At 40.5% G+C, this 27,299-nt stretch overlaps 1 protein-coding gene across 1 annotated transcript in view; it reads left to right on the top strand.

Annotated features, from left to right (window-relative positions):
- Positions 1–27,299, top strand: part of LOC306974403 (CUB and sushi domain-containing protein 3-like) — a 383,839-nt gene that overhangs the window by 229,298 nt on the left and 127,242 nt on the right. Inside the window, exons 8-10 of the mRNA XM_079571635.1 lie at positions 1,918–2,005; positions 3,740–3,864; positions 17,884–18,005. Of these exons, the coding sequence (XP_079427761.1) occupies positions 1,918–2,005; positions 3,740–3,864; positions 17,884–18,005 (335 nt within the window). The remainder of the gene's footprint in view (positions 1–1,917; positions 2,006–3,739; positions 3,865–17,883; positions 18,006–27,299) is intronic.

The following is a 27,299-nucleotide window of genomic DNA, read 5'->3' as shown; positions in this document are numbered from 1 at the left end:
CTGGTTTGGTGATAGAGACTAAACATGTACGAGCAGGCGAGTCCCAGTGTCCCGACAGCCGGACGACATGGGCACGTGCACATCACACCTAAGTGGGTTTTACCAAATCAGCATGTTCAGGGTAGCTAAAAGTTAAAGAAAGCAGTAACACGGTGAAGTTTAAGATTTAGTTGGATAAGGAATTGAACCAGTAATCTGAGATCAAGATCTTAATCTCATGTCAGCAGTCTCATGTGGCAAATTTGATACATACAAAAATTGCAACTCAAAATTTCACCACAATTTCATTCAGGGAATCTTAGAGCACTACTTACTTTTACGTAGTTGTTCTAGTACATTTTTTGATTATAAGTAATTGTGAAGAATGCAATAACCACACACTGAGAGAGAGTATACAATTTAGATATATAACACTTTCATGCTGGAAATACAGGATATTTAAGTGTGAGTGCAGTTCAATGTCCACTGCACTGCCCTGATATAATATCTCAAAGGTCTGCCCCCTCCAGTTTACAGCACCTGGAGGTTGGGCACCCACTCTCCCCTACAGAGAGGATACTGCTACAGCTTTCACTCATCACATTGACTGCTGTTTTTATGTGGGAAGGGCTAAGCCATTCTATAAAAAGAAGAAGTTAGAAAAGCCAGGGGGAAAAACACAACAATTACGCCTGTCTTGCACAGCTGTGAGACTGAATCACATTTATTTTAAAGTGCATATGACAGATTAGATTATACCCATTTAGTTTAATTAAATTTTTATTACAAGATATTGGTAAAATGTTGCTTTCCCTGATTATACAGATTCCATTACTGTCGCCATGCATCCATACTGTACATAGGGGTCACGAGGGAGTCCCACTTCTACACCTAGAATATAGATTGTTGTGAATTGACATGAATGAACAATTGGGAACCTCAAGTATTATTCAAATCTCTTCACTCTCACTACAGCCTTATTAACGAATAGTACACTCTTGACTCGCCCAGTCGAGTAGAAGTAGGTCACGAATGGACTCACATGATTACTAGTAATAATTTTACAGCCTGCCGACTGCGCTATTAAAACAGACAATAAAAACGAATTATATTTTTTTTCCCAGGAATAAAATGGGAGCAAATTTGAATCGTGAATGAGGCAGAGCTACTTTTCAAACAGGAAAAAGCTTTTGAATTGGAAAAAGTTGTTTTTGTTTTTGCACTCCTCTCTCATCCCTAAAAGCGATGTTTCCTTGGCCGCCCCTCGGAACACACTGCAGATAATTCTTCCACAAACACAGGAACATGGCGTCTGTGGCTAACCCCAAAGCCAATGTTTGTTACATTTTCAAACAGAGAACAAACTTTAACGCGTTGAAGGAGAGGTAGAAGAAGTACTCAAAAACTAATTGTTTTAAATGTTCGAAATGCTACAATTTTTTATTTTATACTTGCCACTATCGCTACCACTAATTAAAAAATAAATAAATAAAAGTAAACACAATAAAATGCGGACTTCAGATGAAAAATGTTGTCGTTGTCTGTTCTGGAGAGTATTAGTGTCCAGATAAGATTTTGTTTTGAGAGCGTTTTGTGTGTGCCTCAGTGTCTTTTTTCATTTTTTCCACTAACTGTATTCATATCCCACATTGTCTAACCTGTTCCTCATCCCAACACTCTAAGCTGTGATAAGTGACAAGCAGAACTAACAGCAGGGAGCTCCAAATCCCGCCGGAGACACTGTGCATGTGCTAAAATGACAGGCCTATTTTAGTATAATGACTCGGTTCAGGAGCAGCTTTGGCCCAAATCACAGCATAGGCACTAGATAGCATGTCTGTCCATGTATTCGTAGAAAGCATGCTGCCTAAATATCCCTTGTTTGCGTTTCGTTTGTGACTATTTTTGTTGCTAACGATTCACGTGTGCTTTCTGTAGTAAACGAAGGCGGTGTGAGACAAGCGTCAAATTCCTGCCCCGATCCAGGAGAGCCAGAGAACGGGAAGAGACACGGCAGCGACTTCAGGTAAAATATTCAACACATAACTCCTCAAAAACGGATAAGTGGCCGTAGAAAAGTTATTTTTTTTAGTGTTATCGGTTTAGCCTGTCTGGTGCTGCAGCTTACTTCCTGTGTGTTTGTAAGTTTTTCCTTTCTCCATTTCTAATGTAAAATTTAAAGCTGCACTATGCAACTTTTTAAGTGAAAAAAATAAATAATAATATTTGTCTATATCTGACCTTTTAGTGACTCAGTGGCTCTATGGATGCAGCATGGCACCTTTGCTATTCCTCACAGTGGCGTCTATGATGCTCCAGAATCCGTTGTTTTAGGGTTTCTGGACAATTTCTGGTACAAACCCTTAAAGGTCCTATATCATGCAAAATCGACTTTTTGTTGCTTTTAGCCATGTTGTTATGCTATTTCCTTATCAAAAACACCCCCAGAGTGGTTTGCGGCTTCATTCACGCAGCTCTCAGTAATCCTCCTGAATCCTGCTCTCTGAGCAGCTGCTCCTCCCTCTCCTCGTGAACGACTGAGTGTTCAGTTGTGTCGTAACAACGGAACGGAAGTGCTCGACGTCTGTAATGTAATGTCTTAATTCTATGCTTACGGCCTGATTTTAATTTGTAAAACAGCGTTTTCATTATTTCTGTCGTAAGAGAGAAACAAAGAGTAAAAAAATAAAAAATAAAAAATAAAAAAAAAAGGATGTGCCCGAAGTGCTTCCAGGTCAGCTGTGGCCAAAACAAACACATCGCGTCTGAACAGATCAGTCATGTTTGCGCTGCAGCTGTGAAGATGGAGCTCGTTACCTACTCTTGACACATCTGTTCTTCATTCTTAACTAACGATAATGTCACGGAGAAAAAGAAGCGTGTTTGGCTACGAGGACGAGGAGTTTATATTCAACCTTTTTCAAGAAGAGGCCACTCAGCTGTTTTTTTCTCCTGGATTCAGCGACTTTCACCAAAATATTGTTTTTCTGTGACTGTCACTGATGGATGTTTGGTGAACCTTCGCCGGAATCAAAGTGGATTAACTTTTATAACCAACGCAAGTCCCATAATGTAAACAGCGATGGACCAGAGCGGTGAGTCAATCCAAACGCGGGTTAGCTTGTGTGTTAGCATATTAGCATGTGTGTTAGCCATTTATGAAGCTGTGTTGCAGATGTCAACTCCATATAACTGCATCGTGAAGTGACTTCACTTATTGTTGTTTATTTATATCACGGTAAAGTTGTATGCGCGGAGAGAGGGGGCGGAGTTAACTGAATCGAAGCGTTGTGTCTTCCGGGTTCGAAAAATATCTCCAGAAAACACTTATATTTATCACAAAAATGAGTGCTCCATAGTGGTAGAGGTACAATATATCATATAAATGCCTATACTTAACTTTGGAATGGCTAAAATAGCATGATATAGCTCCTTTAAAAACAACTGACCCTGGAGTGTCAAAAAGGCCACTATGGAAAGCAAAGGTGCCGTGCTGCACCCATAACGCCACTGAGTCACTAAAAGGTCAAATATACACAGAAATAATTTTTTTTTTTTTACAGTTAAAAAGTTGCATAGTGCACCTTTAAGGTAAGCTTTAAGTATACATTGAATTCCAATCCAGAGGTTTGATCCCTGATTCAGACTGTCCACATATACTGTAGTTTCTCTTTCATAATGAACATTGCTACTGTGAAGAAAACAATATACCGTACAAAAACTGTTGCATTCTATTAGCTCTTAGCTTTGTGATTTCCAGCATTGGGAGTGAGGTGCACTTCACTTGTGGAGAGGACTATGTTCTTCAGGGCAGTAAAACCATCAGCTGTCAGAGAGTGGCTGAAGTCTTCGCTGCCTGGAGCGACCACAGACCAGTGTGTAAAGGTAAGAAATACTCACTGCTTCTCTCCAGCTCAGACTGTGAATATACAATTGACTGGACAGTCTGGACTAGTCTTCGCAAGGGCACTGGCCTCTCCTCGGTTTCAATTTGTGTTGATGAGCACTTGTTTTGCCATGGAAAGAGCCCACTTCAGTCTCTGGCTTCTGGATACTAATTTCAAAACACAAAACACATTATAGTCCAGGGTTGAGAGAGAGGAGCCTCATTGGCATGCTGCAGGTGTTCACTTTGATGGGCTATTTTTGAAAGTCAAACTCTGAGACTTTTCAAAATCTTGCAAACATGTACTTGTAAAATGCATTATAAAAGTGTGATGGATTATTCATCTACGTTAGTATTCCTGACTGCAAACTATTGTGAATTCTCAAATAGACTTTTTTTCAGGTTTTTCATTTGGGTTACACAATTACATCCAAATTGAAAACACAACTAGAATGTTTGCAATTTATTTTTATAGTTATTACCGAGTTTTTGGGAAACAACAGTACAGTTTAGACCTTACAGTTTAGACCTCTATAAAAAAAAAGTTCTAAAATCCTTGCAATTCTTTTGTGAGTTGAGATGTTTCCTATTTCAGTTTCATCTCAAATGTGAATGTTCCTGGACATGTTGAAAGTGTGACCTGAATCCCGGGAGTGAAGCATAACTTAAGAAAGGACTTTATTGGTCTCACAATGGAGAAATTAACGTGATGCAACAACAAGAACACTCAGGGGGTGCAAATAGTCAGAAAAATGCACAATGTGTAAACAAGTAATTGTAAATAAAGCTATCTTATGTACAATTAACCCTTTATAGGGCAAGTGACTATCTTTGGTAATTTCCGCTCACTTTACATATGGCCTCCCTGCTGCACCTCAGTAAGGTTAAGAAGCATGTAGTACTCACTCAGCCAATCAGAAGAGATCACCTAGATCCCACTACTGTAGCATTTGATCAGTATAGACTAGTCGTGGTCTAAACTTCCTGTTTCTCTAAAGTCTGAAAAAACCCCAAGTCTGGACATGCTGTTGCACCTATTATTCATACTTACAGTATTTTCTTGACCAAAAAAAAACAATGAACCCTATGACTATGTTTTTATGTTGCCAAAGGTTATTTTTAGTATTTTTTTTAGGCAAACAAGGGTTAAAGGGTTAATTGAAAAAAAAGAAAACAGTTAAGAACAGAATATAAGAATATAAAAAATGTAAACGTTGACAAGTTATTGCACATGGTTTTGCATGAAAATTACTTTTACAGTTTACAGTCTTACAGCAATGGGGATGACGGACCTTCTTTCTTGAACTGAGGGCGCCAAAGTCAATTGCAATACTTGTCAGAAAAATTGCAATTATCATTATTTCACAATATTGTGCAGCCCAACTCTATACATCTTTACATAGCATTTGGAGCACGCCGCACACACCACGTGCAAAGGAAGAGAGAGCGCTGGAGAGAGGCCGTCTGTCATGTTAAATGCCAAAGTCGTTTGTTATGTTTCCCTTCACCGGGCTTCAGACTCATGCTTTAACTGAAATCTTATAAAGTCACAGTTTGGTTCATTTTTTCACAGGTGCTAGACTGGACTTGCTTCAAAATCATAATTGCTGGAATTTTGTGTAAATGAATGGAAGAATTGAGGGAGGAAAAGCTGTAAAATGTCACAGCTTTGCCTTTATTATTAGTTCTCACCTTTGAAAAGTAAGGAACAAAAGCTGGCTATGTGTTGAATTTGAATACGAGTATATCAAGTTCTAATTATTTTTGGGTGGGGAAATGCAAGAAGGTTTCCAACTGTATAAAGGTAGAGTTGCCGCGTCTAGTCTTGAAGAGAAAGGCCCAGAGAAAATCAAGACTGATGTTGGTCATATTTTCTATTCTTGACCCTCGTTGCCTCCTACTGAAAGGTCATATGTGAGGGTCACGTATATGAAACGCCCCAGGAGCATATTGTCCATATCACCCTGTGGGAGATCTAAGGAGGCCAGATGCAATTTGTCCCCTGGCCTTGCACTCAGTACATTTGGGTCAGCGAACGTGATCTTACCACCATCTCTGGCTGTTTGTTCTCTGTCCTCCTGACCCCGGGGCATGTGACCTTTGTTAGGCATTTTATAACAACACCCATCTTTGTACAGTGCACGGACCCAAGGATGTAGCCTGTCTAGTACAGGACTGGCAAGTGTGAAGGAAGCTGTGACAGTGGTTTGGGCCAATCAGGCTTGTTAAATTGCTCATGATCAGATATGGATGGGGTCTATGCCCTTTGATTGGCGCTCTAAAATTGTTAATGGATTCATCATTACTGAATACTTCATAATGGGGTGGTTTAAATATACTGTAGCCGGTGACATTAAGCCAGTCATGCATTTACAAAGGACTTACAAGACAATGGTGATCAAGAGGGAAAGTCAAATGATAAGGGAGATTGGGGATGTTGCAGGAAAAGAAAAGTTGCTGTATCAAACTGCTTTTTTCGAACTATTTGAAGCGGAAATATTTGGTAATGATTCCAATTACTGTGTTTTCCAGACTATAAGTCACCAAAACTGCATAATGGAGAAGAAAAAAACATTTTCTTGGCAACTACATGGGCATGAAGGGGTAACTGTACCATTGACAAGCCTCTCTCTGCAGCACAATGTTCAAGCACCTATTTGCAAAACTCATTTCTCTTGCTGTGGCCATGTTGGTTTTAGCCCGCGATTAGCTTTTTAAATTTTCTTCATTGCAGTAAAAGTAACCTCCACTTTTCGCCAGTCCCTCACAAGTTTCTCGCTCTCTCCAAACTTTACCGTTTTTACATTCTCAGTGGTACAGTAAGTGAAAATTAACAAACATGAAATTATACATTTTAATATACATACAAGTCGCACCTGAGTATAAGTCACACCCCCAGCCAAACTATGAAAAAAGTGTGACTTATAGTCTGGAAAATAAATACTCTATGGATCTAAAACAGTAAATTCAGCTGACATTGCCCACAAATCTGTAATAGTTATGCAGTGCATAGTGGTGGACATTGAAGTATTTTGGCTTTATTTTCGTTCTTCTAAACAAATACAGAGGGCGCTAACTAACTGAATCAATCTCAATTATCTTCACAGGAATTAATTTAGCAGCTGTATTGTTGCAGTAACAACAACTTGCCTTCTATGAGCTCATTAGTGTTACTTTGGGGTTGGTGAGTGCTAAAAGATGGTTCAGAATGCAATGTTGGCATCTTCCATTTTACTACATTGGGCAAAATGGATTAGAAACGTACAGTATATCGTTTTCACTGTCCAACAAATTTGTGCAACTGGCTGGACCTTTTTTGACCTGACGTTCAACTTTTTCTTCATCAAGGCCGTAGATGTCTCATTAGATGGCAGAGTGGGTGGTGATCATTATCCACAATATCACTAACAACATTGAAGGTTTCACTGCAGACTGACAAACTGATGATTTCGTGGTGCACCAGGAAAAGGAAAATTGCAAAGCGAAAAGACAAGTCGAACTAAAGCCACTCATAAACCCCAAACCTATTTCTTACTCCTCAAGTGTTTGTGTTTGTCATTATTATTCAGGATGGCTCTGCCCCACTTTATTGTAAAATCCCAGAATAACCACTCGGAGGTTGCTTGAAGGACAAGATCCATGTACCAGTGGAACCATATCATTCTGGCTTTAATGGTGCAGTACGATTGGGATCACATGAGACAGAGAACACTGCTGTGCTTCTACGAACAAGTTAAATATTCATTTCCGACTATTTTAGCAGTAGTTACTTTGTAATGGACTCTAGAGGGCGAAACAAACAGTACTGGTGACTAATGTGCTAATAATGTAGCTGTTTTGTAGCAAGTCATTATTTTGCATCTCCATTTCAACTTAGGCTACGCAACATATTACAGTATACAGTGAAATAGCCCGGTAGTCAGCTCACATTCGTTGCTTCAATTGCATTTTCGGTCTGCCACATTGGCCATTGTCCCAGAAATATTGGAAACTTAATAATACCTTCCTTGCCTTACCTCTTTTTATTCATGTACCCATAAGGTAAAAACAAAAATATGTTCAAGTTTGCACTATGCTGCTATATTAACCTGACAAATACAAAATAATGGGATAATGTAATTGTATCGCTTGGAACATTTCTATTCATTGAATTTGTTTTTAATCACTGACATATGCCGTTCTAATTATATTTGTAAACGTTTTTTTCTGTTGTCTAAAAATGTTCCTCTGCTTTTGGAGGAAAGAGTTCTAAGCCCTCATGCATCCTTTGCTTGCATAGGGAACATTGAGTTGTTCATGTGGTTTCTATGCTTTTTCTGGTGGAAAGATGTCAAAATCTTCCACATCAAAGCAGCATAAACAGGTGGCCAAATGTTATGAATAATCAGGTATCTAAAGTTTAATATTCTCTGTACATCGCAAACTTTAATCTCCTCTGATGCTGTGTGCAAGTGTTGCCTCTTCTATAGGCATTTGCAGGCTTCAGTGTGGTGCTCGTTTATCTGCTTGATGTAGTGTTGCATGACTGGCTGACAGCTGTCTGTAGCGTGCTTGATGCCTGGGCCGGGCACAGTCTCACGCAGCAGAGCCACAAGTGCCCTTCACTGTGTTCCGCATTGATTTCTGTGGATTCTCAATAGGCAGTTCATGGTCTCAGCCCACTTCGTTTTCTGCAGAGCGTCCATGTACTGACTGTGAATCCCAGTCCAAGCATGGTCCTTTGACTTTGATATTGTAAGCTCCGTCGTACACAACATACTGATATGCTAATAGTCATTTACATTTCCTATTTTTACCCATCCAGGATAACATTTGAGATAGCAGTTAAAATCATGTATGAATCATTTCAGAACATGTTTGTTAGCTTGCAATTTGGAAATGTCCACGCAGTCCGCCCTCTCGCCTTCCCACAGGTCAACTAATATTCATCCATGTTTTATAGACACGTTGTAAAATGAAAACACTGCACTACAGTTTTGAGATGCTCATGCAGCCATTTTAAATGTTCTAACTTTTCTCTAACTCTCTCGAACTAAGAAACTCATACCCCTAGAGGCCATAAGCACTACTGCAGGTGTCGTAACATGTTGCATTTTTTTTACTCATGAATTGTCCGTGAGAGTAAATACTAATACTAAAATACGCTCACAGAAAAGGCAAAGGGAGAGAGGGATATTATACATCCAATTACACAATGGAGATGATTTTTTTCACTCAAGCTTGGCTGTAAATACTGTTTAAGTGGCGCTAGCCCGCAGCTTTGCCTGTTAGCCTGATAGCTTCTTCTTCGTGATTCCATTAGGAACAGGGAGCAGGGAAAGTTGCAAGTATGGTTTTCTGTCCAGAGACACTGGCGGAGATGAAAGACCCCCCAATCATCCCATTAACACTTATATTACTCCCAGAAGGACGACGAAAAGGATTTATTAAAATAAACAAGTTACTTAGTTCTTCTTTAAATGCCTGGCTTGCAATAGCTAATGCCATTATGAAGAAGCTACTTTTACTTCATCAGTGGCAACAATGTGACATCTTTTTGCTTCATAGCTTTCTGTAAAGCTGCCACATCTATATTTAACAACTATGTAACTGTTCTCAATTTAACTCTGAATTATAGTGTCCATTTTATATTGTGCTGCTTTTTCGTTTCTGTACAAATGTGGGATGAGAGAACGGCCCGTGAGGAGCTGAACACCACTCTGATCTGACCTTTACATTTGGACCAGCCAACAGCTAAAGTGGAAACTCATGAATAACATTCAGAGTGAGTCAATGTGCCAAAAAAGAAGCAAGCCAGCACATTTACTAAGAGGTCACTTTTGTCAAAACCAAATTTGAGTTAAGTGGGAAACTTATTTATTCTGAAAATTATGTTATTTTGTTATCTCAGTGACAGACAGGAACCGAAAATGATAAACAACAGGGGCTGTGATAGAGCGGTAATCACCTTTATGGACACATTAAACAATTAGAAAACTAAATAAAAATAAACTACAAAAAACAGTCATTAATCGGCGGCGTCCTTCTGTCCACTGCGGCGGTGCTTTATGAGCGAGAGAGGCAGAGAGGCACAGAGTCCATGTGGCACCTTGATTAATGGACAGATGGCTGGGCCGCAGAGCCAGCCCACTCCCTGTCTGTGTTTGTGCAGTGTCTCTGTGAACTGCAGGGAGCGCAGTCTGAGGAGCAGTGGAGACCACTCAACCAAGGGAAGCTCTGGTGTGTACAGCTCCATCTTTACATTCACATCGACAGGGTGGGGTCAGCTCAGTCGGAGTCAGGTTTCCCAAAATATGCATTGGGTTGGAAAAGGGTTGGGACAGGCTTCTGCAACCAAATGGTTTTAGACTTAAAGCAGTACAAAGTAACTTGTATACCTTAATAAAGCCTTTCGTTGTCCCTCTGGGGGTAATACAAGTGTTGATGGGATGGGGGCCCCAATACACTCTAATGAAATCACAAAGAAGAAGCTAACAGGCTAACGGACAAAGCTAACTGCGGGCTAGCGTCACTCAAACAGTATTTACAGCCAAGGTTGAGTGAAAATAATTATCCCCATTGTGTAATTGGATGTACAATATCCCTCTCTCCCTTTGGCTTTTCTGTCAGTGTAGTATTTACTCTCACGGACAATTAATGAGTAAAAAACCGTAACATGCTAAGACACCTGCAGTAGCGCTTATGGCCTCCAGGGGCATGACTTACTTAGTTCTGCTTTAACTTTAAAAAGTCAGTTAAAATAGTATAGTGGCTTGGTTGCAACTCTTCACTGGCAGGAAATGAGTATTTATGTACTGTATGTAATGTATGCACAATATGACACCAAATGATAATTATCTCAATGTTAGGCGACACAGAATCCAAATCACAAGAAGCCATATATTTCAGGACTTCTTTCAAAAAACATTTATAAGCTAATTGTTTTCAACCTGCGCAAATTACAATAAATCTTAGCTCTACTCGTTCTATGCGATTATTAGATAGTGGGAAAACAGAAAACATTTGAGAGACCTTACAGCAAAAAGGTGAAGTCCGCATGTTCTGTAGGTATGCATTGGTTTTCCATATGCACTACCCATTTAGTCCTTCACCTAGATTATCCCGACCAGGCTTCTGGCTCGAACTGGAAACGTGTCAGCGGGCACTGCAGGCATGGCCGTTGCTCCTGACAGGATTCCCCCAGTGGCACTTGTTGATGTGCTAATCAAAACCCGTGGGGGACAATACTTTTTACGAGCAACTAAAGGCACAAACCATGATGTAACACACAAGTAATCCCCGTTATATCCCATAGTTCTGGCCTTAGGGTTTAGCAGTCCGATGATACACTTGACTAAATGACAGTCTGTCTCTGTATGTATCTGTGTGGCTGCCCATTAGAGCTCTGAGCACAGACAGCCTCAGGAATGCAGTGTGCCAGCCTAATGATGTCATCAATCATTCTCTCTGTCCATTGGTCAATCCGTCTCGACCGCGGGCAGCCTGTTAAAACAGTCTGTCCGCGCCGATCTCCGCTGTAATCTCCAGCTCTCTGTGATGCCCGCACTTCATCAAAAGTTTCCCGATTTGATTGAAGACTATTTGAGCACCAAGTCCGGGGGAACGCTGTAATATTCGTCGGCGATCGCTTTTTATGTGTTTCATAAAAGCTGTCGTGTAGAATAATTATATGTGAAAGTGATTGCCTGTCGCCAAGTGTGAAATCCAATATGCCCTCAAACCATTTTGCAGTCAGAATCAGGATGTGTTAATTTTAAGACACCTGTCGGCTTAGTTTATGTCTCCTAACTTTATTATTAGTTGATTCGTCTTATGAGGTATGAACATGAGGACAGAAGATGTCTTGACTTCTGTAACTGTTTAAATCGTAAATCTCTATGCAATACGGTGTGCAACAGTGTGAGTTCTCCTTAAAGCCCAAGTCAAGTAGATCACTTATTTGCCATCTCAACTAAGCTGGCGTCAAGTCTTAAAACATCCTTAGCAACTTCACTGCAGGATTGAAAGTCAGGTCCCAGCATGCACTGTGAAGGAAAGCTCAGTTTAACGAACAGGACTCTGCTGGTCCACTCACTGCATGCTATTTCCAAATGAACCCTCCAGTAGTTTACCTTAGAGATTCACCCGCATGATTTGATATTATTGTCATTTCAAGTGTTTATTCCATTCTTGTGGTCGGTGCGCAAGTTCATGGACATCACCAGCAGCGAGAGTTAAGTGTCCCTTGTATGCTTCAGTGCTTTTCTTCATATGGATGACTGGACCTCAGCCCTTTGCGACAGGGACGACTCGCACAGCACAAAGGCCATCCTGCTGAGAGAGACTGAGACATGTACCTACTAGAGGAGGGCAGGGGCTGACTTCTGCATTGGCTATACTATGACAAGTCCCGCTGTAACCTTCCCAGTGCTGGTGGTGCGAATAAGTTATGCTCAAAAGCTATAAAACCCCCCCCAAAACTTGGAAGAACTACGCAAGGGCATTGGAGGAACAGTTAAAGTTTGAGCAAAATGATCATTAAATCTTGGTCTGTATCCCAGCAGTCCATGCACTTTGAGAGTCCTCAGGGATTGCTGTTAACTTGATTTGATAAAGAAATGCTACACAATGCATCTGCCCGGGGCCGTCCAGTTAATAACGGTTATGATTCCAACAAAATGCATTTTATACCAGACTCTCATTACTCTCATCAAAAAACTTAATTTGATCAGTCTTTATTATGGCTTAAATGGTGTGGGCTTCTTGGCGGCATGCCCTCCATATACTGTGCCAATAAATAATGGTATAAAAAGACATCTTACTGAGAGAGACTCGCTTCAGAAAGACAAACATGCAATATACCAGAGGTCATTAAACGGCGGAGCTCGGTCTGGATCCGGATTCAAGCATAAATCCTTTCGGACCAGAACCTTGCATCTGAAATTTGGACCCAACCGTGACTCCCTTACACCTTATAACAACATAAGGAAGACCAAAGTGCTTCACAGAAAGATAAAACAACATAAAAACAGACACAAAAATCATTACATACTAGACAAAAATAAGTGCATTGTAAGTATTTAAAGCTATTTTGAAAAGATGAGTCATCAATCTGGACTTAAAAAGGGACAGGCCCGTGAGAACACGCAGACTGACGGGCAGGCTGTTCCACAGTTTAGGCACTGCAACCCTATAGGAAATATCGCCTCACTGTTTGTACCGGGACCTGGGCACGTCCAGAACCATTTGATTAGAGGACCGGAGAGACCTGCTGGGGCGATGTATGGTCAACAACACAGTTAAATATAACGGAGCGAGACCATGAAGAGCTTGTTGAAATTTAATGTGTGGCCTTTGCAATATACCATCAGAATTATAGAGTTCTTCTAGAATTGGGAACTATCATGAACTAACATTTGATACATTTGTAGAAAAGGTTCTCAACATAACTGCAATGATGTTTGTCTTCTCTTTGTCTTCTCTTATAGCCTGCAGCCTATACATATGGATTTTACACCCTGAAAAATGGTCCTTTATTTGCAAGCCTGACATAGACACAGCGCACAAGGAGAGGCCCATACACTTTCAGCTCCCTCTTGTTGCCGCTCCCCAGACTCTGTTACTAAATTGGTGTTGTTGGCTTCTTTTCTTCTGCATAGCTTTGGTAGTGCATGTTGTTTTTATATATATGACTTATAATTGAGCGTCAGATTCCATTTCCTGGTGGTACAGAGGAAAAGTTTAAATAAAGCAACTTGACTTGACTTGACCACCCAATGACATTAGCAAGTGGAGGCTTTGAGCAAAACTCTCAATAAAGTCAGTCTCACAGGATAGCCAGACACTCATCACTTACAGTAAATGAATAAAAAAGGTTAGAGAGAAAGGCCGGACTAGTGGAAGGCGGCGGCAGGCCAAAGAGACGGATGGCGTTTAGTATAAATGATGGGATGTTAGTTCCTTTGGTAATTCTGGTGATAACTCTCCCCGCACTATCGCTAAAGCAACACGGTGCCCATTCTGCTGCTGGCACCATGAGGGGTCGGCCATTCGTTCTGTCCACGCTGATTGAGCTGTCAACACTCTCGCATACACACGGACACACACGCGCATCGAGGCGGCCAGATAAATCATTTCTCACGTGGTGCATCGGCGCTCACTTCCACGCGGCTATGTACAGTATAAATGAAGGCAGGGGAAGGTCAACTGGAGATGCATGGAGAATTAAAGGAGAAGCCTCAACTTAGAGAGAGAGAGAGAGAGACAGAGAGACAGAGAGACAGAGAGAGAGAGGGGAGAGACAGACTCTACAGCATAAGAAGGTTCAAGGGTTATGTGTTGTATGGATGCACATGGACACATTAGACATTAACTACATGATTATGCCTGTGGTTGGTGGACAGGAGAGCGGCAATGTATATCTAGTCTCCTGGAACTGTTGTGCGCATTTTCAAAGCCTATAAAACATCCCTGGACCAGTGCTGAGCTGTTCTATTACAGCGCCATGGATTTGTTAGCAGGCCGCTAGTTTAAAATGGTGGCTTGTATCTTGTTTTTTTTCTTCTTCTGTGTATTCCCCTCGCTGATTGCAGAGGGTTCTCCAAACAACACATGATTTGCTTAACCCTTTCATCTAATTGAAATAATCTTGATTTATGTAACGAGTAAGTGCTTTTAACCTCTTAACCTCTGCCATAACCGAGCACATTATTCTCCAGTTTGGCTTGTCCCAAATCTTAAAGTTCTTTTAATAAAACGAGGATGAAAAAAGCATCAAAAGAGCGACAAAAACACAACAAAAGGGGCGACAAGCACACAGCAAAACTGGCGGCAAAAAAGAAGAAAAAGCATCACTTTTGAAAAAGTGTTTTTTAATCTCAATGGGACTTTCGAAAAACATGACAAAACAGGCGACAAAAACGTGACAAAAAAGAACCAAAAATACGACAAAAAAGCAAAGAAAAATATACGTTTTGTTGGTCTTAGCTTTCAAATGAGGTGTTAATCTAAGCTATGGGCTGTAAGATCCTGTCCAGAAGCTTTTAGATTTGGGTAAAGCGGAACTTGAGAAAATGGGCTAGGTCAAGGCGGAGGTTAAGAGGCTAAAAGCACTTACTCATCAACTTTTCCTTAAATTTAGATTATAAAGCATATACTGGTTGTTAAAGGAACAGGCCACTGTTTTTCCATACTGAGATATGCTCTTACCTGAGCTTAGACAAGTTGATACGTACCTGTCTGGCCCGTGGAAGACCTTGGTCACCCCCATTTGGAGCTATAGGAAGACATTGGGAGACATTTGGTCATTTTGCGTGACTAAGGGCACGCACAAAGACCAGACAGGTACGCATCAACTCGTCTAAGCTAAGGCAAGAACATATCTCAGTATGTAAAAATGGTGGCCTGTTCCTTTAAGACACAAATATGTATATGTAGGTGGGGTCTTGCCGCTATGAGCTGGAGGTTACTTTCGTACAAACCTGAAAACGATATATATTCAACTCATAGTCACTCACCAAGGGCATGAGATCCACAAGTTGAACTATACGTGCATACTTGCCACCGTGAAATCGATTGCTACTTCCTCCCAGCATCCAATGACACGCATGTTCGGTGAATTGGTGCTTCTAAATTGTTGTTGGAGAGCGACTGTGGGAGCCTCTTATTGTCTGTGCGTCTTCCATCCGTCTAATCAAGCACTAAACTCTGATGAATGCCTAAAGGTGCCATTCATGTCACCTGGATTCATAACCAAAACAAGCAACAACAACAAAAAAGTGTCACGAATGACCACCACTGTATTCAATGGACAAACAAAGTATAAGCAGAGCGAGGCTTTCCAGGACAACAGAATTAGCAATTAGTACGTCCAATGAGTTCGCTACACCGAGTGCCTTTTGTCAGTGCGCTTTATCACCTCATACGTTATTGAGTCTATCTGTGTTGCCTCTGTTTGTATCGGGCAAACATACGAGTGGGATTAGCTTGTGTACTCTGGTGTTTTTGTGCGCGACTTCCTCATGTGTGCGGGCGTATCTTCGGCCCACCACTGAACAAACTAATTAAGGAACAAACGCTGCTTCAAACCAACCAGAAAATTGCCTCCCAACTCCAACAGGACGAGCCAAGGACAGACGCGCAGGTTCTCTATCACATCCACTCACCGCAGCCCGCCTAACAACGGCTTAGGTGCTTTATCGAACGTGTAGCATGTGTCATTTGGAACAGCCCACTGAACCTACACCCATTATCAAAGACAGGGGTGGGCTCTTGCTTTCAATGGGAGCTTGATCACTGGGTAATAACGAAATAAAACGTCCAAGTACGTCATTTACAATTAGTCATGGTAAGTAGAAGTAAATGTCGGTGCTTTTATTTTGACAGTGTAAATTCTTCTCTGATCACTTTTAGTCAAAATGTGCAAAATCTGTTCAAACGTGATAGTATTGTACGACTCTATACTTACACGTATATCTAAATCCTATAAACATACTTCGCTGTACATATTCTATCTAAATCAAGAAACATTTGGTAACACTATACATTACGGGCCGGTAAGTCCTTGGTACTTACAGTGGTAATTCTAGATACTTATGGTGGTACTTACAGTGGTAAATACTAGTAATAATAGTGGTACTTCTAGGTACTTATTGTGGTACTTACAGTGGTGCCAATGGTGGTACTTACAGTGGAAATTCTAGGTACTTATGGTGGTACTAACAGTGATAAATACTAGTAATAATAGTGGTACTTCTAGGTACTTATTGTGGTACTTACAGTTGTACCAATGGTGGTACTTACAGTGGAAATTCTAGGTACTTATGGTGGTACTAACAGTGGTAAATACTAGTAATAATAGTGGTAATTATTATTGTGATACTTAAAGAATACTATAGTGAGAATTACAAGGTATGTACTTCCAGAAACAATGGTAACTCTTAGTAATGAAGGTTGTACTTCTTGTTTTCCCTAATTCTGTTTGTAGAAGTACCTCATTTGCTAACTATGAATTGCTGCTGTAGTATCCTTGAATTACCAATAAGTACCATAGTAAAAAGAAGTACAACCTTCATTACTAAGAGTTACCCCTGTATCTCTTAGTAATGAGAGATACAGTGGTAATTCTGTGACTCCCTAACCCTAACCCCAATTACTAGTAATTACCATTTTTAGTGCCACAACAAGTACCACTGTCATTACTAGTAATTACCACTGTAAGTACCATGGACTTACCGGCCCGCAATGTAAAGTGTTACCAAACATTTTTACTCAAAATGTCCTGTCGAAGTGCACAAAACTTAAATGTCCAGTCCACACTTCCTCTTCCTTCCTCTGCCTTAAAAGACACTAAAAACAACAGAAAGGATTTCTTCGCCTATTGCTATCAGTTCCACTGTAGCAGCTAATTCCGGTCGCTGTTGTTCTCGGTTCAAAGACCTCTTGGAAGATGCAGTTGTGACTCCAGTACTAGTCGTGGGGTGTTGACTCCTAATAGATTTCTGGGGTAAATTGTTAGTGACTGTCTGTGCGGATCAATACAGCAACTCTAGCTAATCCTGTGGTATTTCACGGCCAATAGGTTCCAATTTAAGTACGTCATGCGGAGAGATGTCGCTGACAGTATCAATAACATCCATCTGACCCGCTGTTTGTTTCTCTACTCCTTCATTTTTGGTTTATACATTGCAGTTTAGACTCCTGGTACTGGTGCCACTTCCAGCTCTCATTTTTTGTCATTAGAAATAAGGAAGTTTCCTGTATTCATCCTATTAGAGGGGGAAATATGTACACAAATATGATTTAAATTGAAAAAAGCATGTGGTGTCAAGTTCTTTGGTGAACACGACGTCAACTATCTACGTACATTTTAAGATTGACTTCTACTGTAATGTCTTTTATGATGCCATCCATCTTAACAAGAGCACTTTTATTCATAGATTCACTTGAAACATTCTTAGACCAATTACCTGAGCGAAGATCTCTGTTGTTACTTTTCTTTTCTCATAACGCTGACGTTCAATGTATGTTTTTCTCGACAGTGAAAACCTGTGGCAGTAATCTCCAAGGACCGTCGGGAACTTTCTCATCACCCAACTTTCCCATCCAGTACGAGAGTAATGCACAGTGTGTGTGGATCATCACGGCTTCAAATCCTAATAAGGTATGTCTATTATTACATCATCAATGTATAGCGATTCAAAACTGGGGCACCGAAGTTGAATAATGTTGCATATACTTGACGAGCTATATTTTATATGCATTTTCTTTTTGTTTTGAACATGTTGGCACAATCTGCAAACATCCTACTAAATCTTGGCTACTAACTTCCCATCCGAGCATAAGTACCTCTCTGCCATTTGTGTTCATTTAAAGGAGCTCATGGGGTATAAAAAAGATCTCACACAAACAGCATTTTCACCTCTCCTAATTGTTACACAAGTGCTCATTACATGTTGCCTGCTATTTCAATAAATATGTGGCTGCACAGAGATTTAGCAGGCCAGTCCTGATCCCATTACCCCACACAAGGCGACCTGAGCTAAGTATCCAGTGGTCCCGATAACAGACTGCCCCCGGTGGAGTTTAGGTGGATGCGAAGGTGGAAGATGAGCTTATTATGTTGTGAACGGAGGATTTGGCCTGGGAATGACATGTCAGCTTAAACCACAAATATTCTCCAAAAGATATACGACTAATCCAGTAACAGAACCGCAGCTTAACTCCGTGTTTAAGACTTAATATTTGGGTCTTTATTCTGGTTCATCTTTGCCACGTAATTACCCGAAATGTCCGTTTTGTAATTACAAATGGGAATGTGTTTGTATGCCTTTTCCATTAGCTCTACTCAAGTTATGCCAATATTATTGTATTCTACTTATTTAAAGTATTAGGGAGTTGGATACGTTACTTTCTCTACTGTCCTGTGACCGACTAATAGACCCTCATTCACTGTTGCTTTTCATCTTTCCCCTTTAAATATATGTGCTCCATAGAAATTGAATAGAAATTACACAGAGACTGACATTTTTTAAACGTAATTGAAATCTGTGGCTCGTAATTAAAGCATGGCGTACGATACATGACACGCTCGTCACTGCGAATCAGCGTCCTCCCCTGTGATTGGTCGATCCCACTGCGGCTGGAGATGATAGGCAGAAATTTCCAATAAACCATAAGGATTGGTTACAGCGCAGCAATCCCATAGGAGGAAGGATTGGTATTCAGAAAACAGTGTCTCATTCGGCTCAGGGTCAGCGTGGTGACCGCTCCGTCGCCTGTGGCAACACCTGCGTCAGCACCGCTGGGACACACATAGAGTATGTACACACTCTATACATATGGCCATAATGTAGTTTTACCTTATGTTGAATGCACCCCTTAATGGTTGTGAGGTGTTTTGACTTGGGACGAGTATTAACCCTGAACTAGAGCAAGATATAGAGGTCAAGTTATTTACATGCATTGGTGTTTGCTATAGTCTTCTCACAGCATATTTAAAAAGTGTGTTGACATTTTATTTTTATTTTTTTGGGGGGGGAGCTCTGCAGAGTCATAACATATCATTATCCATGTCATTTACACATTTACAAAGCACTCCGGTTTGTTAACCCTTTATTGCTCAGACCATGAATAGGTTTAGACCCTATAAGAGCCTGGCCCAAATCCTTTTCATAACCATCATTCCTGTCCTGTCCACCAGACACGGGGATGCAGGGCATTGTTAAGATTGCATCAATTTATTACACAATCCATGCAAAATGTGCCACCACGTTGTTACAAAGTGCTATTTTATCACGCAATGAAGTGAAAATGCAATTACATATTTATCTTTGATTCCAAAATGCGGCTTACCAGGGCCTTCCATAGTTAAGTCAATAGCGTCCTTATTTAAACCACAAGGGGTCTCTACCAACAAAATAAAACTGTCTGAGTGCATATGCTGAGATAATAGGCTTTGTGGTTCAGTAGGGTTCAAAGATACCCAGTTGTTTTCTGTGCTGAGTTTCTGTGTGTAAGTGGCTATAAGAACGTGTCTTATTTTTTCACTGCTTTGCCTTATATTCCTCTGTGGCGCTTCTCTATAGTTTGGAGGAAGGTACTGCTTTAACACTCACAATCCTAATTGCTTCCTATGATTCTTCGCTCCTGAATTGCTTATTTTTCCCCATAAGCAATGTGCTAGTAACACATGAGCAAGTGTAGTTGCCTTTGTTGGAACTTTTGAATACTTCTGAAATACCGTATGTAGCATTTCATACTCTGTTGCACAGTACTCCATGATCAGACCCCGGTTTATACGCTGCAGCCATACATCCTTCATGCGACGAGCGAAGGCTGTGGTCCTAATGCCCTTCTGCACCCCTGGGTGTCATTGAGAGCTCACCGCTTGAACAGTATGTAGCGGGTTGAGAAATCACCCTCTATGTACGAAGTATGATTATGAACCCACCGCCGCCGCCGCCTTAAATGAAGACTCGGATCTGACGGTTACCCCTCATTTTTATGGCGCTTTATCCCAAACGACCGGGCTAGTAATTTCCATGAAGACCCGTAAACGCACCGCGCTCCATCATAGGCATGTCCTGCACAGCTTCCCATAAATGTCCAACACACCCGAACACACCGCACATGTCACCTTTAACCACTGCGACATGTGATGTGCCGTTATTCCCCCCACAAAGCAATTCATTCGACTCAAGGACATCATACATGTTCCTTTTGCACCTAAAATGAACGAATAAGCATCAGAATTGATTTACTTGTTTTTTTTTTAAGTTAGAGGCACCTAGATGACCTGAGATGGAGGCTATAAAACCAATGTGAACCCATAATGATGACTGAATAAAGAAAACAAAAGATTAAATAATTGGTTTCTAACAGTTTGCAAATTGGTGGTAAATGAATGAAATCTATATCATTTTGAGAGGAATGCAGTGCGAACAGGAAGCAACCTCCACTACTTATTAAAATTAATAAGTAGATTCTTGTTTTATTACAAGGTTGGTTAGTTTTTTGCTTTTCTTTGGATGAGCAATGCATATCTTTGTCTCAAATTTCTTTACAGAACAGTGGTAATTGGATGAAAACAGCATAATTAGGGACAATTATGTATTTTGCAGCAATACTTACATATTATTACCAAAACCATGTGTTCTGTTGCTCAGCTGGGTGTTAATACTGGGCTGGAGTAAGGCTAAGGGTTACAATGAGTTATATGGCCATGAAATAAATTAGATGTGCACCCTATTTTTATAAGATTATCACAATTATAATGATGATGATCATTTTTATTCGAGCAACTTGCAAATATTTTTCCATATGACATTATGTTTACACAAGGGATACGTAATCAAACTTATTCTCTTGCCTGAAAGGAAGTGGGATGAAGTAGTACTTATTTATCCCCACCCCCATTTACAAAAATATATATATTATTTACATATAATTGAATGCAAATTCTTTCTGCTTGCACTCCTGATACTTTCCTATGAAGCTTTTTTAGCAATGATAAACACTCAGAATAGATGAAAACGTATACACAAAATTCAATGACAATAATCCATATGAGCTTTTACATTTCTTCCTCAATTTCATACTTTGCAATTATGAGTTGTTTATACATTAACTTGAATATGTGAATACTTTTAGATTGCTTGTGCTTGTCCTTCCACAGTTTGACACCACACACAGACACACAAAAACCTTTCCTTGTTTTACTAATAGGCTTGAGTTTAACCTGAACCGAGCACGTTTTCTCCAGTTGGGCTTTACCCAAACCTGAAAGCTTCTTGAGAAAAGTGAGGATGAGGATGAAAAGGTCTTTCAAATTAATATACTGTTGCTCTCCAGTCTAGAAGCTTTTAGAATTGGGTAAAGACGAACTGGTGAAAATGTGCTTGGTTAAGGCGGGTGTGAATACAGAAGGGAAGGGAAGGGAAGGGAAGGGAAGGGAAGGGAAGGGAAGGGAAGGGAAGGGAAGGGAAGGGAAGGGAAGGGAAGGGAGAGAGCTCAGTTTACTGACAGCCTGGTGGATGAGGCTGTTTTGCAGTCGGGCTCACATGCATACAAGATTCCTTTTCATGTGTTCTGTAAGGACATTGTCTTCTTCAAACTTCACTGATGAAATACCATCAAGTATTTCTCTCCTTCTCTTGTACATGTAATTAATCCCTTGCTCTCTTCACTATGGAACGTTGGGACATTCTTTGTTAAATTTTACCCTCACATTTTCCACCAGTTTATTTCTTATTGTGAAGCTTCTCATCTGGTTATTAACTTAGACAATGGGTAAAGCGACTAACTGGATTATAAGAACCCTATAATTGACCTTCACTTACTGCTGCGAGTACAATACTCCTTTGTGCACGACTGAGCCGACGCCTGCGCACAATGGTTGTTTCATTTTTAGTTTACTAATTGTCACTTGTGCGTAGTTGAATAAAGGCTTGCGCTGGGAGAAATGTGCAGGAAATAACATCATTAAGAGGCAAAGATAGTCTCTTCAAGTGTCGCTTTTTGACCTGACGACCCAAAACCCTCTATTTTTCGAGGAGTGCAGTCAGACGCCTCAACCCTCGGGTCATCCGAAGGGTTACAGACCAAACTATGCATCTTAAATGAACCACCAGAGAAAACGGTTGTGCCAAACCGCACTCTTTCCCACTTTCGTCATCCGTGTTTTGCGCGGTTAAAGAAGCGGTTTTGCCTTGACGGTAAAACTTTAGGAAAAAAATAAATATATTTGCATCATCCCCTTGAAAAGTTAAATTGAGACGCAAAGTTGACAAGTTTTACAAGTTTGACAGTGTGATGAATGTGGCTCCGTAATCTCCATTGCACGTTGCCTTTAGTCATTGTGTGAAATCCAGGCCATTCTTCAATATGTTAATCTACTGTAGCTTTAGGATTATCATCTTTCACACTGTCAGATGAGCGTCAGTGCATCAGATCACTGTCAATGTAAATGTATCATTTTTTTCTTTTTTACATATTTACATATTATGACGATATAGACACTTAATGGATTAGGACGTTTTCATATTTTTAGTTCAGATCTTTACTTAAGAGACAACGTGTGATTGTTATTAATCAACGTATTCAACCCCCATTTATGTCTTCAGGGACCAGATGACTTGCACCATATTTATTCTTGATCAAATGTTCAAATGTTGTGAAATATGTTGTTATAGAGTCATAGATACAGACGGCATCGTAGAAGGGGGCGTGTCCTCACCGAAGGGAAAACAGAATCTATATAAACTTATTTATCACATACAAATAAAGTCAAGTCTAAATCGGGTCCATATAGATGTTTATTCACATCAGATAGTTCAGTAGAAGCAAAAGAAAATGGCAGTCGTAGCTAACACTAGCTAGCGTTAGAATTAGCATGATGCTAACATGAAGCATCATGTTAGCATTCTCCATTATTTATGTATTTATGGGCTGTTGAACCACTTTGCTCCTCCCCATGTCTTTGTATCTTTATTTAGTAGAAAACTATATTCATAATTCAGCATTTGTTAAAGTAGTTTTTGAATTATAAGAGCAAGTTTAGAGGCTCTAATTGTTCTCCCCCTTAACTGTTTTCAAACATGACCATATATGGCCGTTTCCAGAGATGCTGTCTGTATAACCGCCTTTATGGCAAATTCAGAAGATCAAGCATAAAGTCTCATCTAATCCTGTCGATGGAAATGATCCGACAAATGTTTGAAAGTGATTGTATTTATTGCAGTCGTCACTAAGTGCTAATTGAGTCAAAAGTTGTTTCTCGCTGGTCGTTGGAAGAAAGCAAACGGAGCAGTATTGGCACTTAGACAGGAGTTAACAAGCGAAATGTGTGCAAGTGAATAGGAGCACTGGCAGTGTGGCGGTGAAAAGCCCCTCTCAATTATGAGGCTGATAAAGGAATGAGGAGAAGCTTAGCGGCAGGTGAGTGGTCATTTGAGCACTTGAAGAGATGAAATCGGATTTGGGCAACAGCAAAGAAGTGAGAAGTTTCCACCCAAAACAAAGGCTCTAAGGAGTAAAGGAGCTGTTTTTGAGCTCTGTAAATGAAAGTGTGAAGTTTTGCACATTCTGCTGAGACTGTACGTTTAGATGAACTTGTCTTTGGTGAGGGAAAGGGATTCTTTCAACCAATATTTGAGCCAGTATCTACTTCATAATCAATCAAAGTCATGGTCATTTTGAATCAACACAATTCTGTTCATCAAGAATCCCCATTATACATCTTTATACAATATACAATACTGGTACTTTAATGATGCTTAGTTTTCAATACCTTTTTTCATTACCTATACTGAAATATTTGTCTCATAGAACCATAAAACAGATTAATAATGTTAATTTTTTTCCCTTACATTTAATTTCTTCTGCATTTGTATCACTTGTTTTAGGTGAAACAACCAAGAAACTTCCTTCACTCCCTTTACTCCATTTTAACCAATTTTTCTAGTTTTTTTCATCAAGACTTTTGTGATACCAGTTGTTCCTAAACCTTTTTTTTTTTCTATACCAGACTGGTATCGTTTAACAGTACTGTAGGCTCTAATTTAGATATTCATATAAATACACTCTTCTCCTTTCACGCCATCTCATGCCTAATTTTTTCTCCCATTTTTACATGAGCCTCCACTTTCGCCATGTTCTCTCTGCTCTTTCTTTCTCACTCTCTGTCTCTCTCGCTGTTTGTTTGCCTGTCTGTCCCTGTCTTTCTTTCTTCGTCTTCCTCCTCCTCCTCCTCCTCCTCTCATCCCAGTGTCCCGGGGGCAGTGTCCTCACATTTACCCGCACCACATTCTCTACAGCATTACAATGGGGTAGAAAGCACAAGCAAAAAAGAAAAAAAAGAAAGAGGTCACTTGAGGGTTCGAATTTTGTTTTGCATCACATCCGTGTCCTTTCCCACAACAAATAATCTCATGGCTTGAGCCTTGTCCCTCTCATTGCTCATTGTGCCAGACTGCAGGAGTGTTTAGTGAGGAGTAAAATACTGCTAAATACATCATTTGATTTTGTTTAATGTGTATTTGCATATTTTCTAAAATAGCAGGAAGAGACTATTCCTATTATTAGGATATTAAGTAGATTAAGATGAGAATAGGTTACATGAGACCTGCAGTTAAGCTCTACAAAACAAAAGTATCTCTACATTATCTCAGTAGTTTTGATTCACTTTGTCTTCACAATGTTTTTGCCTCACCTTACTTAGATATTCCTTTCTTAAAACCTCGTCTCTAACTTTTTTGCACAGTGCTGTGTCGTCTCACTTGTCACCTCCTTCCCACTCAGGTTAAGTGCTAATGGTCTTCTATAGCAGTCTGATGGTATTGCTTCATTTAGTTTTGGCAGAATGAGCCTTTAGAGCCAATTCATTCTCTCCGCCTCTCATTTAACCTTGGGGACGGCAGGACGGCACGGCCATTACTACTTTTTTTGTTCTCTCCTTAAAAAGATCTAACTGTACTTCTATGACTCTTTACTTTCCAGGTAATTTGGTTTTCATATTTGCCTTTTCATAACGCCTGTGATCGCTGCAAATCGAACCATTTTCATCTCATGTTGCCGCAGCTGCAATAAAACTTACAAAGGCTTAGAGTGAAAGCACAAGTGTCTTCCAGGAAAACCTTGGAATCTAAGCAAGGTCGGCTTGATTTGTATCGTGGAGGGGGGGCTCTAGCTATTGCTTACTGTCTTTGCAGCCTTATTGTTTGGTTCATGTCCACTTAAAAAGTATAATCGAATTATATTTTTAAGTGCCTTTACTGATCTCAGCAGCTAATCAGAATCCCCGGTGCCATAACTTTGACCAATGAGATGGGTTTTCCTGTGAACTGGCCCAATCAGGAGGGAAAGGGGAGTTAGCTTGATCGTTTACTTTGGAAATGCGAACTACGAGTGGCTTTCAGCTCCAATCAGGAAGCGAGGCGTATTGGGGCGGGGTCTTGATGCACATTTTCTTTAATGGAAACACAGTTATTGACAGCTACAGTGAGGAATTACTGGAAAATGTTGTAAACACTGAGCTGAAACAGGTACAGGGCGTCATTCCTCGTAGTTCACATGCTCTATGTCTTTGGCTCCTTGCTTTGGTCTAATTCTTGATACGTTTATACATATTAAAACACAAAGATGGTTGTCCATGTTTCAGTTGTTGTGTATATGTCCTTTTCCTACTTCCAGCCCACGTGTCTCTGGATCCCACCCTAACTTGATCAGTATACCGCTTGTACTTGTACGGTGTAGGCCTGTGGCTACGGAGGGCCTCCCTTACCTCTCTGTCTGTATCCATGATAACCAAAGGAAGTGCTTTATCAAGCAGAAATCCAATTCTGTCGCCTCATTGGCTGGGAGCCATAGATGGATGGAAAGAAAGAATGCATGAACCAATTAGAGCGAGCGAGACAGAATGGGTGACAGGGGAGAGAGAGGGAGCCGAGGGAGATAGATGTTTGCATGAGCACTAACCATTAGATGTGGAAGAATTTACACTGTTCAGTTTGATCAGCCTCTGAGAGAGATGCCCAAGTCAGATCACTGTTACATTGTTAGTATCAGGGTTAGTGTGGGGTGACTTGAGCACAGTCTGCATATTCACTTCACATTACACATGGCCCTGTGTTATGGCAGATACAACTCCGGAGCTGTGTTTAATGCTGTGTGAACTGTGCTGATAAGGCATTAGGCTGTTCTATGAGTGCACACAGACAAATGAATAGGGTGTTTTCAGGACAAAATCACTCCTTTTTATGCATTCTAGTGTTTTCCTTTTCTGAATACATAATGCTTAGCTACTTGGGTCTGGTCCAAAGCAAAAGAGGCCAAATAATAAGTCAGACGAGCATCGAAGTGTATAAAATGCATAGAATATTAATAAAGCATTTCTCTTGCTCTGGGTTGCAAGTTTTTGGTATTCTAACTATGTGTTTGTCATGGCACAAAGTGAACAGTTCAGGATTCAGTCACTATGGGGATATATAGCATTTTAGGACAAGCAAACTACAGAAGTCAAAAAGCTTGGGAAACAAACCCACAGAATGTAGAAGGTAATCACTTTGCTAACTTGCACCCCATCAATAATTTCATCTATAGTGCAGTGCAGCTGAAACAGACCGCGCCTCGGGCTTATGGAAATATAGTGTGAAAATGGTGGCTGGCTAATTACACAAATAGACACATAAATCTCTATAAAGCCGTGCCTGTCTCAGAGTGTGTAATGTGTGCGGGGAAACAATGTGTCTGCGTCTTTTGCCAGCCAGACTTTGCAGGTTTTTGCAGGTAATGCTTTAATCCAATCTGTAGCCGAACACACCGATAAGCCTGAGTCAGCACTGTGAGCCATGGGAGCATCGCCGCTTCTCCTGCGACTGTTCCCTCATCCGACTCTTTCCGGGGCATCTCCGGTGATGGCCCTGCACACTTATCTTACTTTAAGTCCCTTTGCTTGCTT

This window comes from Gobius niger, assembly GCF_951799975.1.
Source record: "Gobius niger genome assembly, chromosome: 14".
Lineage (NCBI taxonomy): Eukaryota > Metazoa > Chordata > Actinopteri > Gobiiformes > Gobiidae > Gobius > Gobius niger.
This window is presented reverse-complemented; position numbering and strand designations above follow the sequence as displayed.